This window comes from Lycium ferocissimum, chromosome 3 (assembly GCF_029784015.1).
Source record: "Lycium ferocissimum isolate CSIRO_LF1 chromosome 3, AGI_CSIRO_Lferr_CH_V1, whole genome shotgun sequence".
In the NCBI taxonomy this organism is placed as follows: Eukaryota; Viridiplantae; Streptophyta; class Magnoliopsida; order Solanales; family Solanaceae; genus Lycium; species Lycium ferocissimum.
Window position 1 is genome coordinate 7,510,797 of NC_081344.1, and position 20,792 is coordinate 7,531,588.

The 20,792-nt window shown below is 32.1% G+C and overlaps 1 protein-coding gene and 1 pseudogene across 2 annotated transcripts in view; both read left to right on the plus strand.

The window, feature by feature from the left end:
* Positions 1-6,623: 6,623 nt before the first annotated feature.
* LOC132050893 (peroxidase 21-like) overlaps positions 6,624-20,792 on the plus strand; it is a 40,879-nt gene continuing 26,710 nt past the window's right edge. The window contains exons 1-5 of one of the 2 annotated variants that reach the window (XM_059442235.1): positions 6,624-6,709; positions 7,362-7,510; positions 8,004-8,192; positions 8,705-8,870; positions 9,513-10,091. In XM_059442235.1, the coding sequence (XP_059298218.1) occupies positions 6,625-6,709; positions 7,362-7,510; positions 8,004-8,192; positions 8,705-8,870; positions 9,513-9,577 (654 nt within the window). In that variant the 5' untranslated portion in view covers position 6,624 and the 3' untranslated portion in view covers positions 9,578-10,091. Of the gene's footprint in view, positions 6,710-7,361; positions 7,511-8,003; positions 8,193-8,704; positions 8,871-9,512; positions 10,092-20,792 lie in introns of those variants that run through there. The other variant, XM_059442233.1, reaches the window with a different exon arrangement.
* LOC132050894 (peroxidase 21-like) lies at positions 16,135-17,942 on the plus strand (annotated as a pseudogene).

Below are 20,792 nucleotides of genomic sequence, written 5' to 3' on the forward strand. Positions count from 1 at the left end.
CATGCATTGCATGCACTCTCATTTTCATGATACACTATTGCATGACCGATATCTGAGGTTCATCTTGGAATCGTTGATTGAGTGAAATTGATACTTGATAAAACACTTTTAATTGAGTGACGTGAGATGGCTGATGTCCGATGTTCATCCCGAAATCATTGATTGCATGGCCGATATCCGATGTTAGTTCCGAAATCGTTGATAGTGCATGGACTCCGCGGGTCCCCCAGGGTGGTGCCGGTGAGAACCCCCCGTGGGCAAAGATCTGGGGTCTCGTCTTTGTGTTGGGCAAAGATCCGGGATGGGTGGCACTTAGACTTCGCGAGTCACACTGGGTTGTGCTACCGTGACGTCGATATTTCTATCTGAAATACATGTGTACACCGCATTTGCATGACATTACATTGCATTCATACACTACTGCATTGCATTGCATTATGATTTGATTTGAGATGTTTGGTGTTGTATTGTGATGTTGGATTGGATTGGATATATTCAGACTTGGCACATTTGGGATTAGATGTTTTACATAGGCGATGAAGGATACTTGGATTGATTACATTGACTTATACTTGTTAGTTTATTTGCTTATCTGCTTTATTATCTGAGTTGTGTTAGCTATGCTTAGTCAGCCGATGATACGTGCCAGTATCGTTGTTTTGTACTGACATACGCTTGCTGCATTCTTTTATGAATGCAGAGTATTAGACAGGTTCCACTCTTTTCTCTCAGGGTTGATTGGCGAGGCTGTTGTAGAGTCATTCCAGGGTGAGCACGATGATAGACTTGCCCGGATGTTCTCTCCTTTACTTACTAGTCTTACTCTTATTTCGAGACGGTTGTATTATGAGAATTTATCATCTTTCAGACTCGTAGTATGTAGTTAGTGCTCTTGTATGACTAGACCAGATCTATGGGGTTGTATTTAGTATTTCCGCACTTTATCTTATATGGATGATTTGAGACTTATTCTGTATTTATTTCTTTTGCCTTTACTTAAATTGGTTATATTGGTATAAGGGTTCGCCTATCGTGGTGGGAACGATAGGCGCCCGCACGTCCTTGTAAAACAAGTCGTGACACCTAAATTCGTTATCCATAGGCAAGCACTGACGATGACAATCAAACCATGAATTTTGTGGCTATGTTTTAAAGTGAATGCTTTACTATTTTCCATGCAATGAGGACAAGCAAGCTTTCCAATAGTCATCCAACCAGACAACATCCCATACGCAGGAAAATCGTTAATAGTCCGCATCAAAGAAGCACGCATATTGAAATTGCTCTTAGTTGATACATCATATGTCACTACACCTTCACACCACAATTGTTTTAACTCATCAATCAAAGGTTGGAGATAGACATCAATCAAAACCTTTGGATTACGGGAACCAGGGATAACACAATTTAGGAATATGTAGGGACTTGTCATACACGTCTTAGGTGGTAGATTATATGGAGTAAGAAGTACAGACCAACAAGAATAGGGTGCAGCCAAAACAGGGTATGGTGTGAAAACATCCGCACACAACCCCAAAAGAATGTTTCTTGGTTCACTAGCAAAATCCGGATAAGTTCTATCAAAATGTTTCCACACTTCTCCATCCGATGGATGACACAAAACACCAGGTGTCCTTCTATTTTCGCTGTGCCATCTCATGTGAGGAGCAGAACTCGGTGATGCAAACAACCTCTTTAACCTAGGCATAATAGGTAAATAATGCATCGCCTTAATTGGAACCATCTTCCCACTAGGTGTCCGCCTATAACGCGCATGTCCACATAATTTACATTCATTTAAATTGGCATCTTGCTTATAGAACAACATACAACCATTTGGACAACAGTGAAATCTATCATACGACAATCCTAATTTGGAAACCAATCTTTTTGCTTGATAGTAACTCTAAGGTATGTGGAATTCCGGACTAACTAGTTCCCCCACAAGCTTAATCATTGAGTCTCATAGCAAACTTCGCAATAAAATTAATCGATTTGATATTAATCATTCTAACTGCAACAGACAACTTAGAATGCTCACTTCCTACCCAAAGTGGACGATTAGCCTCTTGTAATTTTGGATAGAAACGCATTGCTTCTTCATTAGGAGGTTGCTCAAAATTTTGCTCAGGTTCAAACCGTACTATACGCCAAAAGCATCATTAACCATATCATTAACTCTATCATATTAGACATTACTATATTCCTGCGACCCACTACTTTCACCAACAACCATATTATAAAATATACCATTGACCCCATCAGTCTCTCCATGATCAGTCCAAACATAATATTTCTCCTTAAACCCATGACTATATAAATTAACCCTAACCTCTTCCGGTTTCAAATGCTTCTTAAACCTACAACGAGAACAAGAACACCTAATTACACCTTCATTTTGAAAAGGGTGAAGTGACATTGCATGTGTGATAAACCCGTCAATAAATTTATCATGTACACCCACACGATCACTATTATTCATATTATACATCCACATACGATCCATCTACAAAAATTATTGAGGTTATAGAAATATATTATAACTTAAGAATTCTAACTTAAAATATAACTAAAGAAAGCACAATCCCAACCAATTCTAACTTTGAATTCTCAATAACAATTCTAACTTTAATAACCTAGGGATTCTAACTTTAATGTAACTTTGAAAAGCACTTCCCAACCAATTCTAACTTTGAATTCTCAATAACAATTTAACTTTAATAAGTTATGGATTCTAACTTTAATTCTAAAAATTGAAAAGTAAATCTAATCAATAAAGTCTACATTTTAGTTTAGAGGTTATAGAAATATTATAACAACAATTCTAACTTTAGTACAATCACAACTAATTCTAACTTTGAGTTCTCAATAACAATTCTAACTTTAATAACTTATGGATTCTAACTTAATATAACTTGAAAAAAAGCACAATCCCAACCAATTCTAACTAAGCCAACACAAATACATTGACAATGAACATAAAAAATAGCACAATCTCAAGCCAAATATATATATATATATATATATATATATGAAAAGTAAACTAGTCAAATAAAGTTTACATTTTTTCACAAATTCAACATCAATAATTTGAGAAAGCACAATCCCAGCCAATTCTAAAAGCACAATCCCAACCAATTCTAACTTTGAATTCTCAATAACAATTCTAACTTTAATAACATATGGATTCTAACTTTAATATAAATTTGAAAAGCGCAATCCCAACCAATTCTAACTTTGAATTCTCAATAACAATTCTAACTTTAATAACTTATGGATTCTAACTTTAATTCTACAAATTGAAAAGTAAATCTAGTCAAATAAAGTCTACATTTTAGTTTAGAGGTCATAGAAATATTATAACTTAACAATTCTAACTTTGAAAAGCACAATCACAACCAATTCTAACTTTGAATTCTCAATAACAATTTTAACTTTAATAACTTATGGATTCCAACTTTAATATAACTTTGAAAAGCACCATCACAACCAATTCTAACTTTGAATTCTCAATAACAATTCTAGCTTTAATAACTTATGGATTCCAACTTTAATACAACTTTGAAAAGCACAATCCCAACCAATTCTAAAAATTGAAAAGTAAATTTAGTCAAATAGAGTCTACATTTTAGTTTTGAGGTTATAGAAGTATTATAACTTAACAATTCTAACTTTGAAAAACACAATCCCAATCAATTCTAACTTTTAATTCTCAATAACAATTCTAACTTTAATAACTTATGGATTCTAACTTTAATATAACTTTGAAAAGCACAATCCCAACCAATTCTAAAAATTGAAAAGTAAATCTAGTCAAATAAAACGCATTTTAGTTTTGAGGTTATAGAAATACTATAACTTAACAATTCTAACTTTGAAAAGTACAATATCAACCATTTCTAATTTTGAATGCTCAGTAACAATTCTACTAACTTATGGATTCTAACAAAAAGTACAATCCCAACCAATTCAAAAAATTGAAAAATAAAACTAGTCAAATAAAGTATACATTTTTGCACAAATTCAACATCAATAATATTACAAACAATGATAACTAAGCTAACACAAATACATTGACAATGAACAAAAAATATAGCACAATCTCAAGCAAAAAAAAAAAAATGAAAAGTAAACTAGTCAAATAAAGTTTACATTTTTGCACAAATTCAACATCAATAATATTACAAACAATGATAACTAAGCTAACACAAATACATTGACAATGAACATAAAATATAGCACAATCTCAAGCAAAAAAAAAAAAAAAAAAGAAAAGAAAAGTAAACTAGTCAAATAAAGTTTACATTTTTTCACAAATTCAACATTAATAACATTACAAATGATGGTTAACAAAGCTAAATAGACTAACATTAGGCCTAAAATCTACAAATAAAACTAAAACTGAAAGAATTTTAAAAGCCCTAATTTAAAAGAAACAAATCTCAATTTAGAAGTTAAAAACGAGGCTGGGGTACACAGGGGTGGGTTGCACAGGTGGCGGTGGAGGTCAGCAGCGGCTAGTAGGTGGCGGAGGTTGGCAGGGGTGGGCGGCGGATTAGGGTTTTTTGTTTAAGAGGGAAGTGGGTATTTTTTTTGGGGGGAAGATGGGAAATGAAATGCAAAACCCATTTGGGTGGTATTGTTAATAAAAAAAAATGACTGACAAACTGACGCAGTCCGTCGGTTTATTTAAAAAAAATTGTTTATTAATATTTTAAAAAACAAAATGAATTATAAATTATTTAATATATTTTTAAAACTAAAACCGACGTTGTCGGTCGGTTTTTAATTAATTAATGAGAAAATAGTCAAATACCCCCTCAACGTTTGGCCGGTTTAACTATGACGCACCCAACCTTTGTGAGCGACCTATTACCCCCCTGAGTATTTTTAAAGTGGAATTTATAACCTCTTGAAAAGTCACACCTAGATATGTGTTGGACTGTGTAGTACACGCGCCTGACACGTGTACATTTTAAAAAAAAATATTCATTTATTTTCTTATTCTTTTCTTTATTTTTCTCTTTCCTCTGTCTATGATTTGTTATCTATTTTTTAATTTTTCTTTTCTTTTCTTTTTCTTTCCTTTATCTTCCTCAATTAAAACTCATTTTCTTCCTCCATTAACACAAACACATATTCAATTTCATCATCAATCACATATCTTTTCAAGAAATCAACCAACCCATTTTTTTCCTCCATTAACACACACACTTTCAATTTCATCATCAATCATACATATCTTTTCAAGAAATCAACCAACCCATTTTTGTTCTCCATTAACACAAACACATTCAATTTCATCATCCATCATACATATCTTTTCAAAAAATCAACCTATTTGGGTTTAAGAATTTCTCTTCCATGGCGCTGCTTCTTCTCTTTTCTGAAAACCACCGACTTCCACCCTCACAAAACGCCGGACCGCCTCCCTGGCATAAGGTTTCAATTTTTGAAATTTAGTGCGTATCTTTTAAAAATTAAAATTGGATCAAAGAATCATGAATTTTTTAAAATTTTAAAGTGCAACTGAAAAAAAAATTCAAGGGAGTTTGATGAAGTGGGTGATTGGGTGGTGGAGATGGTGCTGCAGTGGGGGCGTTGGTTGTAGAAGAGTGGCGGTGAGGAGGAGAGAAGGGTGGTTGGTTTTGGTGGTGGCATTGTCGTCGGCGAAGAAGGGTAGGGAGAGGGGAGGCAGTGGCCGCTTGAGGGTTGTTTTGGTGGTGGTGGTGGCTCGCCGGTCATCACTTCTGACGAGTGGTGGAGCAGGAGGGAGATAAGGAGACGAATGAAGGGGGAGGGTTTATTGGCACAGTGGTGCAAGCAGTGGAGAGAAGGAGAAGAAGGAAGGGGGATCCATGGGGCAGTGGCCGCTCGCCGGCGATGAAGTCCTGCGGCGATGGCCGCTCTTGATGAAAGAAGAGGGGGGGAGTAAAAGTAAAAAATAAGGAAAAACATTTTTAGAAATGAGATAGAAAAAAATAAGGAAAAATTAATTAAAAATACATATATTTATGAAAAGATATATTAAAAATAAAATTTTAATACTTGTTTTTGGTGCTCACTCTCTCAAAGAGAGTGAAACACACTCACCACGTAAGCATTTAGGGGGGTAAATATTCCACTTTTAAAATGCTCGGGGGGTAATAGGCTGCCCGCAAAGGTTGGGTGCGTCATAATTAAACTGGCCAAACGTTGAGGGGGCTTTTGACTATTTTATCTTAATTAATTTAATTTTTTTTAATAAAACCGACGTGAGACATTGGTTTTTGTAAAAGAAATTTGACGGAAATATAATTTCAAAATTCCGCGAAAAAAACCAACGTTGTCCATCGGTTTTTTAATAAAAAAATAAAAAAAAATAGAAATGCACAAAAACCGACGCACTGCGTCGGTTTTTTGAAGCGACGCAGTCCGTCGATTTTTTATCCGTCGAATTTTGACAGTTTTTTAGTAGTGATCCTTGCATTTTGATCCATCTTCCACTAATGTTAGTGGCCTAGTGGAACTATCCTTGCATGCTGATCCATCTTCCACTAACCATTACAGTTATAGAAACTTTACTATATAAGGATTTGACATTTGTGGTATTGATATTAAGAGGAAAATTACAAGACCAGAGATATGGCCAGCAACAACCAACATTTTGTCCCCTCCTCAAGTTTCATGATCAGTCTATTATTAGTGTCACTCCTCCACATTCATTATGGTATATGTATACTTCTTCCCTTTATCAATTACAACTCTTCATTACCATTTATCTAGTTGTTCATTAGCAACTTAAATTTTATATATTGACAATGTAATGGGGTAAATTTTTATACCGTCTGTATAATATATATACTCCCCATGTCTCAACTTACGTGAAGATATTATTGTCTGAGAAAATAAACACTTTTTCTTGCTATAGTTGTCTCAAAGTTTTTAAAAATATTTTGAAACATTGGCTACATTATCTCAGTACTTTTCGTGTTGTTTTCACATATGTTAATTTTATATATCAAAGAATTGAAGAATATATACCTGAATTTATAGTCAAACTTATATGTTTTGGCTCTCATACTCCGTACTCTTTCACATAAATTGGGATACATGAAATAACTTGCTTACCATTTAGTTCAGGTTACCACTCAAAGCTATTAAATAGGGTTACTTGCATTACCTTTAAAATGATCACCTGATTGTGTAAATATTGTTTACACATTTTCTTCTTCATTTCCATTTAACTTTGATATTATTCTTAGAACTAAAAAAGACATTTTTGCGTTAAAAAAAAAAAAAATACTCCATTTTTCTTTAGTGAAGCAGAACACCTCTATATTATCATATATTTATGTACTAACTGCTGGTATTAATCACAGCGAAAAGTGATCTCCAGTTGAATTACTACTCAGAGAGTTGCCCCAGAGCTGAAGAAATCATCAAAGAACAAGTTAACAAGTTGTACCACAAGCATGGAGATACTGCAGATTCTTGGATCAGAAATCTCTTCCATGATTGCATGGTTAAGGTAATACAGATACCCATCAATCGAGAAATTAATTGAAATATCTACTTCGTCATTCATTTTGTATAATTGTGTTTGACTTGACACGGAATTGTTTTTAAAGAAATTGGTACATACCAAAAGAATCCTTAGAATTGGTGGTCTTTAAACACGTCATACCATTTCTATGGGTATAAAATTATGTTATTAAGGATAAAATGAGATGTTAAAATTAAAGGGTTTTCCAATATATAAATGTGTCATTTTTTTAGAAATATTTAACAATAGAGTATCATATAATATAGAACACAAAGAAGACTTATTATTTATAGTGCTCGGATTCTTCAAAAATACCAGATGCGTGTCAAATTCTTCAAAAATAGTAGTGTGTTTCTATGAGGATCTGACACAAATATGATAGCATTCTGAAGAGTCCGAACAACAAAAGTTATTATATATTATTGTGGCACGTCATGAACGTTATGGCTCAATGAAATGGTGAACATTGGTCTTGAAGTCATGTGATGCATCACTACTGTTGGACACAACAAAGGAACAAAAATCAGAGAAGACATCTCAAAGGAGCTTTGGGATGAGAAATTTCAAGTATATAGAGACTATCAAAAAGGCCCTTGAGAATGAATGTCCCAACACTGTTTCTTGTGCTGATATTGTTGCTCTCTCTGCTAGGGATGGTATTGTCATGGTAAGTTAATGTATTTTAACCTCCTCTCAACTACATTTTTTCCTTACAAAAGTGAGTCCTTTTCACCGTATGAATGACAAATAGCGGTTTAGGCTGAATTTGGACTGGTTAAATTACATTGAATCAATGAATGGATCCAACCATATTCAGAATAATTGAGCTTATATGGACTGAATCAACCTGCCCAATTCTTACCAAATTTGTTTTGTTATAATCTGTTTAAATATCAGATAAAACTAATAAAACTTTCTATTCTTTTTTATTATAGCTATATATGTCATATCAAATAAAAAAGAATTTTATTTAAATATTTTGACAAGATTTCTCATGGATCAATTTGGATACATACTAAGCCCAAATCAGGATCAGCCAACTTTAGATATGATGAATTTGAATGAGTCAAGATGAATTGGATTAATAAATGAACAAATCATTAACCTGTCATGCAAACTTGACTAAATTAAACAAATTATATTTTTATGGCTAATTTTATTCTATTGTATTTGATACAGTTAGGAGGGCCACAGATTGAAATGAAAACTGGCAGGAGGGACAGCAAACACAGCTACTTAAAAGAAGTTGAGCATTTCATCCCTAACCACAATGATTCTATGTCATTAGTTCTTTCTCGATTCAAGTCTGTTGGTGTTGATGCTCAAGGAACAGTTGCTCTGCTTGGTAAACGACTCTCCCTAATTAGACTTGTTTAGTTTCACGCACTAGGAATTAAAATAATTGTTTGATAAAAGATAAGTTTCTGTTAAAGGGTTTTGAGTTTATATACACGATAACGTAAAGAATTTCCATATTATATGTAATCTAACTAGCTTATTATTCTATTTTAAAGTTGCCATATTAGGATTGATATGAAAAATGACCTGTTAGTATTGGTTAACTTACAAATTCCTTACATTTTCAGTCCAGAACAAGAACCTTTTTTTTTTTCTTAAAAAGGTTTAAGTTATATATACTAAGTATAAAATTATTCTATACCATCGGTGTAGTTTAACATGTAATATATAGTAAGTTAATGTTAGTATCATTTTTATCAAATTAACAACTAGTGTTTATCATGAAAATTTACATGTACCTCTTAAATGACCTGATTATGTAAATGTTTTTGTAATTAAAGAATTTAACTCCTAGACATGAGTAGTGGTAAAAATGTTTATATTATTAGTCACATTGAAAAACAATGTGAAATTAAATAATTAAGGGTAACTAATCATAATTTTGTGATACTAGTAACTTGAAAAATAAGATAAGTGATCTTTTTAGACTAAGGCATAGTTGTTAATTATTTATTTATGCTATATATAGGTGCACACACAGTAGGAAGAGTTCATTGCGTAAACATTGTACACGTACATTTTACCAACAATTGATCCAACCTTAGATACGACTATGCCAATTACCTCAAAACCCGATGCCCATCTTCACATCCCAACCCAAATGCAATGGTGTTCGCCAAAAACAACCGTAAAACTTCAATGGTGTGGGACAATTTGTACTATAAGAACATTTTAAGCCATAAAGGGCTGTTAATTGTGGATCAACAGCTAGTTTCTGATCCAACTACTTATCCTTTTGTGGAGAAATTTGCTGCTGATAATTCCTATTTTCATGCTCAGTTTGCTAAAGCTTTGATTATTTTGTCGGAAAATAGTCCGCTAACTGGTGATCAAGGGGAGATAAGAAAGGTTTGTCGCCATGTCAACAAGTGATTAGTGCTTTAATTAGAAGTACTTTTATCTTGTTGGGTATGTCAACATTATTAAAATAAAGTGTACCGGTAGCTTGTTTGGATGGTTTATCTATATCGCATCGTATCGTATCATGCATATTATACTGTATAGTATAGTATAGTATAGTATAGTATAGTATAGTATAGTATAGTATAGTATAGTATAGTATAGTATTGTATTGTATTGTATTGTATTGTGTTATATTGTATTATGTTGTATTGTATAATTTTGATGAATATAATATTTGGATAGATGGTATCGTTTCTCGTTGTTCCTCAATGTCACACACAAATTGGTTGAAACAGTTTGTATATTCGACTATATATCTTGTATATGAGTGTATATCACGAGGCAATGGTTGTTAAGAGTTAGTTATAACTGTCATGATGAGGTTGTTAGAATTGTTGAGTGTGATGATTAGTTAGACAGCTGGTACATTGAATCTCATTTGATTGAGCACATTGTAACCTAATCAATTGAATAAGAAATATCTTCTCTTCTCTTTTGTTTCCTCTCAACTTTATATATCCATGATCGAGTTTGAAACTTTGATCATGGCTTCTCTTTGATAATTTCACATGGTATCAGAGAAGTGATCATACGATCCATTATTGGGCAAATCAAAACTCCATTGGAGAAGATAATTGAGAGATTAGAAGAAGTAAAATGGGAGAAGAAACAACTACAGTTACAACCGATCATCATCACCCACTTTATATGCAAGCTTCGGATGTTCTAGGTTTAGTATCGATCCCAACAAAGCTTACAGGTCCAGGGAACTATACTTTGTGGAGTAGATCCATAAAACTTTCCCTAAGAGGTAAAGGAAAACTTGGATTTGTGACTGGAACCTGTGTCAAAAACCATTACAAGGGAGATTTAGAAGAATTATGGGAGAAATGCAATGCGATTGTGTTGTCATGGATAGGAAGTACAGTTTCAAATGAATTGATTCCTAGTATTGTCTATGCTGCAAATGCTAAGAAAATTTGGGATGAATTTAGGGAAAGATTTGATAGATCTAACCTTACCTAGGATCTATCATATCTAGACAGATATAGTGAATCTAAAGCAAGGAAATGACTCCGTCACAAGTTACTCTAAGATGAAAATGTTAGAAATTTGTAAGAAGAAAACAAAAACAAAGAAGGCTTGAGGCGTGAGAACGACTTTCCTTAAAGAAGATATTGCTTGTATACAGATTTAGGGAAAATACTGACAATCTTCTTCAGGATGGAACAAGCCACAAATATGATACTTGGGTGCATTTTTCTGATTGTACTTCATAAGGAACTCACATTAATTTATAGGGCAAAAGTCAGGCCTCTTCCGAAAAGTCACTTTATTTCACAAACAGATGTGTCCTTTTATTTTGAATTTAAATCCAAAATTTAAATTCAAATAAGCAGATTTTCTGTTATAGAAATAAAGTAAAATAATTAATTTGTTACGGCCAAGCCCAAGTCCAAGTAAAATACATATATATATATATATATATATATATATATATATATATATATATATATATATATATATATATATATATATATATATATATATATATATATATATATATAGGGTTTATACTATCAAATACTCCCTCCGGATAAAAAGAAAAAAAATAAAAAGTCTACTTAGCCATTTGCACACCCCTTAAGAAAATACTAACTCCTACACAAAAATAGATAATTTGACTAAACTATCTCTAATTAAATAGGCATTGGATTTGATCATATAATACTTAATAGGGGAAAATCTGGAAAAATAAGGTTTATTTTTTCTTGATTTGATAAATTGACACTTTTTTCGACTTAAGAAAAAAGGACTAAGTGGACACTTTTTTTTTATCAGAAGAGAGTATATGATAATATTTTTTAATCAAATGTAAAGAGTAGACAAGGAGTTAAAGTGGGACAAATATGGCTTCACCCATCGACGTGGGAGTCACCCATATTTCCCAATTATATAACAAACTATCAAACAAAAAATACTTTGGGATGAATTAGATGTGATTGTCCCTTTACCATCATGTTGTGATGAGTCCAAGCATTATACAGAACATCTTAAAGTTCAGAGATTGATACAGATTCTGATGGGATTGAATGAAAGCTATAGCAATATAAGAAGTAACTTGTTGGCAAAAGGTTTTGATGTCACGGTAAATAAGGCTTATGTTGTAGCTATACAAGAGGAAAGTCAAAGATCACTTGATGTAGTAGATGCACATAGAGATGTTTTAACTATGCACATAGAGGAAAGTATAATGTACTGGTATGTCGCCGTATAATAAGCCAAAAATGATCGGTCCAGACGTTGAACTTATATTATACACTACTAAAAAACTTCCAAAAACCGACGGACCGCGTCGGTTTTTTCAATGAAACCGATGGGAAACCGACCCTTTATGGTCCGTCGGTTTACATAGCCTCGCTTTTTGAAAACTGACGGACCGCGTCAGTTTTTTGCGACAGACTGTGCCGCTTACGTGGTCTGCCGATTTTTATCCAATAATTTAAAAAAATTAAAGAAACCGACGGACTAAGTCGATATTTTTAATTACTAATTTTTTATCTTAAATAGAAAAATATAAATTTTATGATTCTTTATTTAATTTTTTTATTTTAAATACAAAACCGACCTTTGTGCATCAGTTTTCTTGAAAATTTTAAGAATTAATTTTCAGAAAACCGCCGGACCGAGTCGATTTTCCGTCGGTTTTCTGAAAAATTTCCAAAATTAATTTCCAGAAAACCGACGGACTGCGTCGGTTTTCTGGAAAATTTCCTGCATGCAATTCTTTGCATTTTAACGACCACACTGCTCAAAAACCGCACCAAAAGCTGCTCAAAACTAGCATTAAAATGCTCCAAATCAATTCTAAAAGAGCTACAACACATAAAATCACCCTAAGTAACAATCAAACACATCAAACACTATCTAAACACATTAAATACGATCTAAATAGACCTTCAAAGTTCAAAAATATTTAAATGTCCAACCAAAAGTACCATTAACTAGTTCTACATAGTTTTAACATAAGTCCATAAAGCATAAAACATAAGTCCATTATGAAATCCAAACTAAAACATAAGCCCCACGACTATATAAATGAACCCTAACCGCTTCCAGTTTCAAATCCTTCTTACACCGGCAATGAGAACAAGCACACGTAATTACCCCTGCATTTTGAAAAGGGTGAAGTGACATTGCATGTGTGTAAACTTGTCAAAAAATTCATCGTGTACACCCACATGATCACTATTATTTATATTATACATTCACATCCGATCCATCTACAAAAATATATCCACAAATTATTGAGGTTATAGAAATATATTTTAACTTCAGAATTCTAACTTAAAATATAACTTAAGAAAACACAATCCCAACTAATTCTAACTTTGAATTCTCAATAACAATTCTAACTTTAATAACTTATGGATTCTAACTTTAATATAACTTTTAAAAGCACAATCCCAACCAATTCTAACTTTGAATTCTCAATAACAAATCTAACTTTAATAACTTATGGATTCTAACTTTAATATAACTTTTAAAAGCACAATCCCAACCAATTCTAACTTTGAATTCTCATGTAACAATTCTAACTTTAATAACTTATGGATTCTAACTTTATTTCTAAAAATCGAAAAGTAAATCTAGTCAAATAAAATCTACGCTTTAGTTTAGAGGTTATAGAAATATTATGACTTAACAATTCTAACTTTGAAAAGCACAATCACAGCCAATTCTAACTTTGAATTCTCAATAACAATTCTAACTTTAACAACTTATAGATTCTGACTTTAATATAACTTGAAAAAGCACAATCCCAATCAATTCTAACTAAGCTAACATAAATATATTGACAATGAACATAAAAAATAGCACAATCTCAAGCAAATATATATATGAAAAGTAAACTAGTCAAATAAAGTTTATATTTTTTCACAAATTCAACATCAATAATTTTTAAAAGCACAATCCCAACCAATTCTAACTTTGAATTCTCAGTAACAATTCTAACTTTAATAACTTATGGATTCTAACTTTAATATAACTTTTAAAAGCACGATCCCAACCAATTCTAACTTTGAATTCTCAATAATAATTCTAACTTTAATAACTTATGGATTCTAACTTTAATTCTAAAAATTGAAAAGTAAATATAGTCAAATAAAGTCTACATTTTAGTTTAGAGGTTATAGAAATATTATGACTTAACAATTCTAACTTTGAAAAGCACAATCACAACCAATTCTAACTTTGAATTCTCAATAACAATTCTAACTTTAATAACTTATGGATTCTAACTTTAATATAACTTGAAAAAGCACAATCCTAACCAATTCTAACTAAGCTAACACAAATACATTGACAATGAACATAAAAAATAGCACAATCTCAAGCAAATATATATATATATATATATATATATATATATATATATATATATATATATATATATATATATATATATATATATATATATATATATATATATATATATATGAAAAGTAAACTAGTCAAATAAAGTTTACATTTTTTCACAAATTTAACAATAATTTAAGAAAGCACAACACCAACCAATTCTAACTTTCAATTCTCAATAACAATTCTAACTTTAATAACTTTTGGATTCTAACTTTAACAACTTATGGATTATAACTTCAATATAACTTTGAAATGCTCAATCCCAACCAATTCTAAAAATTGATAAGTAAATCTAGCCAAATAAAGTCTACATTTTTGTTTTGAGGTTATAGAAATATTATAACTTAACATTCTAACCTTGAAAAGCACAATCTTAACTAATTCTAACTTTGAATTCTCAATAACAATTATAACTTTAATAACTTATGGATTCTAACTTTAATATAACTTTGAAAAGCACAATCCCAACTAATTCCAAAAATTGAAAAGTAAATCTAGTCAAATAAAGTCTACACTTTAGTTATGAGGTTATAGAAATACAATAACTTAACAATTCTAACTTTGAAAAGCACAATCTCAACCAATTCTAATTTTGAATGCTCAATAAAAATTCTAATAACTTATGGATTCTAACAAAAAGCACAAAAAAAAAAAAAAACTAGTCAGATAAAGTATACATTTTTGCTCGAATTCAACATAATAATATTACAAACAATGATAACTAAGCTAACACAAATACATTGACAATGAACATAAAATATAGCACAATCTCAAGCAAAAAAAAAAAATGAAAAGTAAACTAGTCAAATAAAGTTTACATTTTTTCACAAATTCAACATTAATAGCATTACAAATGATGTTTAACAAAGCTAAATAGACTATATATATATATATATATATATATATATATATATATATATATATATATATATATATATATAGGCCTAAAATCTACAAATAAAACTAAAATTGAAAGAATTTTAAAAGCCCTAATTTAAAACAAACTACCTCAAATTACAAGTTAAAAACGGGGCTGGGGTAGGTGGGGTTGGGTACGCATAGGTAGCGGCGGCTAGCAGCAGGTGGAGGGCGTGTGCAGAGGGCGGTGGGCGGCGGGTTAGGGTTTTTTATTTTATAGAGAAGTGGGTTTTTTTTTTTTGGGAAGATGGCAAATGATATGCCAAACCCGTTTCTATCATATTGTTAAAAAAAAAAAAAAACCGACGTGGTCCGTCGGTTTTTTTAAAATGTTGACTAGCCTTTGACCCAAAAAAAAATTAAAAACCAACGTAGTCCGTCGGTTTCTTTAAAAAAAAATCATTTATTAATATTTTACAAAACAAAATGAATCATAAATTATTTAATATATTTTTAAAAAATTAATTATTTTTTTTTTTTAATAAAACCGACGTGGGACGTCGGTTTTTGTAAAAAAAAAAATTTGGCGGAAATATAATTTCAAAATTTTGCGGAAAAAAGCGACGTTGTCCGTCAGTTTTTTAATTAAAAAAAAAATTAGAAATACACAAAACCGGCGCGCTGCGTGGGTTTTCCGTCGGTTTTTCAAAGCGACATAGTCCGTTGGTTTTTTGTCCGTCTAATTTTGCCAGTTTTTTAGTAGTGATAGGTCCGCCCCTAAGATATTTTGGCACGTCATGAAGAGCACATGCCAATATAAATTTTGAACTAATTTGTTGTTGCAGTCATGCGATGCATCAATACTGTTGGACACAACAAAGGGACATAAATCAGAGAAGACATCTCAAAGGAACTTTTGGATGAGAAATTTCAAGTATATAGAGACCATCAAAGAGGCCCTTGAGAATGAATGTCCCAACACTGTTTGTTGTGCTGATATTGTTGTTCTTTCTGCTAGGATGGTGTTGTCATGGTACGTTACATTGTGCCTGTTTGGCCAACTTTCCAGAGGCTAAAAAATTTTTACGCAAAAAACTTATTTTAGAAAGTCGAGATGTTTGGTCAAATTTTTTTATTTTAAGAAAATAAATGTTTTTGAATAGTAGCAAAAGTTATTTTTAGAAGTTCAAAAAAAAAAGTTTTCCCCTAGAAGCACTTTTGGGACCTTGGCCAAGCACAAATTACTGCTTTAATATTGAAATGTAGTTTTCAAATTGATTAGTCAAACACAAACTGTTATTCTCTAAAAAGAAAAAGAAAAAAAACTTTTTGAAGAAGTACTTTTTAAGCTAAGCATATTTTGAAAGCTTAGTCAAACATATAGAATAGCCTTGTCTCAACTTTTGCCCCTTCATTTTTTTTCTTATAATTTAAAGTGAGTTTGTTTAATTTACTTTAATTATTTAATTATTTGACACACAGTTAGGAGGGCCACACATTGAAACGAAAACCGGCAAAAGGGATAGCAAGGACAGCACACTGATTCTATGTCATTATTTCTTTCTCGTTTCCAGTCGATTGGTGTTGATACTCAAGGAACAATTGCTCTACTTGGTAAACTATTCTCCCTAATTAGACTTTCCTAGTTTCACACACTAGGAATTAAAATAATTGTTCTATAAAAGATAAGTTTCTGTTAAAGAGTTTTGAGTTTATATACACGATAACGTAAAGAATTTCTATATTATATGTAATCTAACTAGCTTATTATTCTATTTTAAAGTTGCCATATTAGGACTGATATGAAAAATGACCTGTTAGTATTGGTTAACTTAACAAATTCCTTACATTTTTAGTCCAGAACAAGAACTTTTTTTTTTTTCTTAAAAAGGTTTAAATTATATATACTAAGTGTAAAATTATTCTATACCATCGGCGTAGTTTAACATGTAATATATAGTAAGCTAATGTTAGTATCATTTTTATCAAATTAACAACTCTTTTGTTTATAGTATCATTTTTATCAAATTAACAACTACTGTTTATCATGAAAATTTACATGTACCTCTTAAATGACCCGATTATGCAAATGTTTTTGTAATTAAAGAATTTAACTCCTTGACATGAGTATTGGTAAAAATGTTTATATTATTCGTCACATTGAAAAACAATGTGAAATTAAATAATTAATGGTAACTACTAATAATTTTGTGAAACTAGTCACTTGAAAAATAAGATAAGTAATCTGTTTAGACTAAGGCATAGTTATTAATTATTTATATATGCTATATATAGGTGCACACACAATAGGAAGAGTTCACTGCGTAAATGTTGTACACAGACTTTACCCAACAATTGATCCAACCTTAGACCCTGACTATGCCAATTACCTCAAAACCCGATGCCCATCTCCACAACCCGACCCAAATGTAATGGAGTTCGCCAGAAACGACCGTGAAACTCCAATGGTGTGGGACAATTTGTACTACAAGAACATTTTAAGCCACAAAGGGTTGTTAATTGTGGATCAACAATTAGTTTCTAATCCAACTACTTATCCATTTGTGGAGAAATTTGCTGCAGATAATGCCAATTTTCATGCTCAATTTGGTAAAGCTTTGATCATTTTGTCGGAAAATAGTCCGCTAACTGGTGATCAAGGGGAGATAAGAAAGATCTATAGCCATGTCAACAAGTGATAATTACTGCTTTAATTAGAAGTGCTTTTATCTTGTTGGGTATGCCAACATTATTAAAATAAAGGGTACCGGTAGCTTGTTTGGATGGTATCATTTCTCGTTGTTCCCTAGTGTCACACACAAACTAGTTGAAACAGTTCGTATATTCGATTGTATATCTTTATATGAGTGTATATCACGCGAGCAATGGTTGTTAGAATTAGTTATAGCTGTCATGATGAGGTTGTTACAATTGTTGAGTGTCATGATTAGTTAGTTGCTAGCTGTAGAACAGCTAGCACATTGAATCTACAAATATCTCATTGTAACAGAATCAATTGAATAAGAAATATCTTCTTTTATCTCTCGTTTCCTCTCAACTTTCAATCTCCATAATCGAGTTGAAGCTTCGATCATGGCTTCTCTTTGATAATTTCACATGGTATCAGAGAAGTGATCATAGGATCCATTACTGAGCAAATCAAAACTCCATTGGAGAAGATAATTGAGAGATTAAAAGAAGGAAAATGGGAGAAGAAAAACTACAATTACAATCGATCATCGTCATCCACTTTATATGCAAGCTTCATATGTTCTAGGTTTAGTATTGATCCCAACAAAGCTTATAGGTCCAGAGAATTATACTTTGTGGAGTAGATCCATGAAACTTTCCCTTAGATGTAAAGGAAAACTTGGATTTGTGACTGGAACCTGTGTCAAAAGCAGTTACAAGGGAGATTTAGAATAATTATGGGAGAAATGCAATGCGATTGTGTTGTCACGGATAGGAAGTACATTTTCAAATGAATTGATTCCTAGTATTGTCTATGTTGAAAATGCTAAGAAAATTTGGGATGAATTTAGGGAAAGATTTGATAGATCTAATCTTACTAGGATGTATCATATCTAGACAAATATAGTGAATCTAAAGCAAGGAAATGATTGATCAGTCACAAGTTATTACTAGATGAAAATACTAGGGGATGAATTAGACGTGATTGTCCCTTTACCATCATGTTGTGATAAGTCCAAGCATTATAAGATCATCTTAAAGCTTAGAGATTGATACAGTTTCTGATGGATTAATTGAATGAAAGCTATAGCAATATAAGAAGTAACATGTTGGCAAAAAGTTCTGATGTCACAGTAAATAAGGCTTATGCTGTATGTAACGACCCATTTGGTCGTTTAGCACTTTTAGGCATAATATTCCTAAAACACCCTTTTCGTGGTCAAATCTTGTCTATGTGCGATAACGGGTGATTCGGTTATTTAATTGACGAGTTTTAGTCCTCATTTGACATGCGAGGACGAATGTTCTAAAGGAGGGGAGAATGTCACACTCCATAATAATCCTTGCTACTTGTATTAAAACAAGAAAGAATGAGTTAAGAAGGTTCAAGGAAAGTTAATCGAGTTAGTAAGAATATCGTTATAAATATGGTTGTCTTAAGTATCTCGAGGTGACCTGGTAACCTAAAGGATTTGAAATCGCGTTATGAGTATGTATATGAGGTAATGTGAGTGACCTTTTAAAGTATTTGAGATTATTAGTAATGATATAGAAGATGGACAAAAGATAGGAATATACTTTTTCGATTGGAGTTTCGTCGAAGCTTTGTGAGTTCTACTTATGGTTATTGTGATTCTACGGACCCTCGAGACATGTATATGAATTGTTATGGATGTAAATGACTGTGTATATGTATGTATAAGAGGTTACATGAGGTTGGAAGAGGATTAGAAGTTAAACGAAATGAATCGGAACAATTTCAGTAAAATCTCGGACCCGATTTTAGCCTATATTGTAGGAGGCATATCTCCTAGTATATGAGGAGTTTTAAGGTGTTTCAAAAGCCTAAAAATTAAGTTCATCGAGTCTAGTTTGCAACGCAACAAACAGCTCGTCAAAATGATATCGGGGTAAGGAGATATGGATGATTCAAGTCGGGCTGAGTATTAAGACTATCTCAAGATACAAAGTAGAGACTTTAACTTCCGATTTCGTTTGAAGTCACAATTTATCTACAAATTTTGTTTGGTATAGAAGCATTAATGGAAATTAGGAACTACTTAATTGTGGTGTTAAGTTAAAATTAGTGGCAACAATGAGCCAATATGAGCATTAACATGCCATGTCCAAAAGATGACTCAAAGTCATCTTAAATAAGACTATTATGGAGACATACAAATATACATTTAAACATTAATTCATCCACTACACTTACATCATATTGTGGACAACCAAATTGAAAGAAAATAAGAGGTGAATTCGGCCAAGGTGGCTGAAATTGTGGGAGAAAAAGTTGAGGCATGCATTTGAATATTGAGGCATCTATCACTTTATGAAAGCATGCATTATTTTATGAAGACACACATGTTAGGAAGAATACTTGCACACTTAAATATTGACATTCATCCTTGTATGATTGCAATGGACAAAGGTTAGTGTATGATTCATTCAACACATGCAATTGTCTCATAAACAATTAAATGGAAAGAAGAAGAAAGGAGAACAAAGGAGGCATATGGCCGAAAGTTGTGAGAAAAATATTAAAATTTTGTGTAAAGTAATTGAGTGCTCAATGTCATAAGTGGAGCATGTGATCAACTTGTAGGCATCAAAGTTGAACCAAATAATGACTAAGGAATCAGCCATTACATTCATTTCAACTTCACAACAAAGAAGGAAAACCTAGAGGGAGAGAGGGGAGAGCTCACGGCCAAGGGGCTGATTTTGAGCCCTTTGAGTCTTGATCCAAAAATTATTTTCCAAGGTGTTTCAACCCTTTAGAAGGTCCCTAAAACGTGAATATAGTCTTTGGAGCAACAAGAACCATTTTCCATGTCTCAAGTCACCAACTGTGAAATGAAAGTCAAGTTGT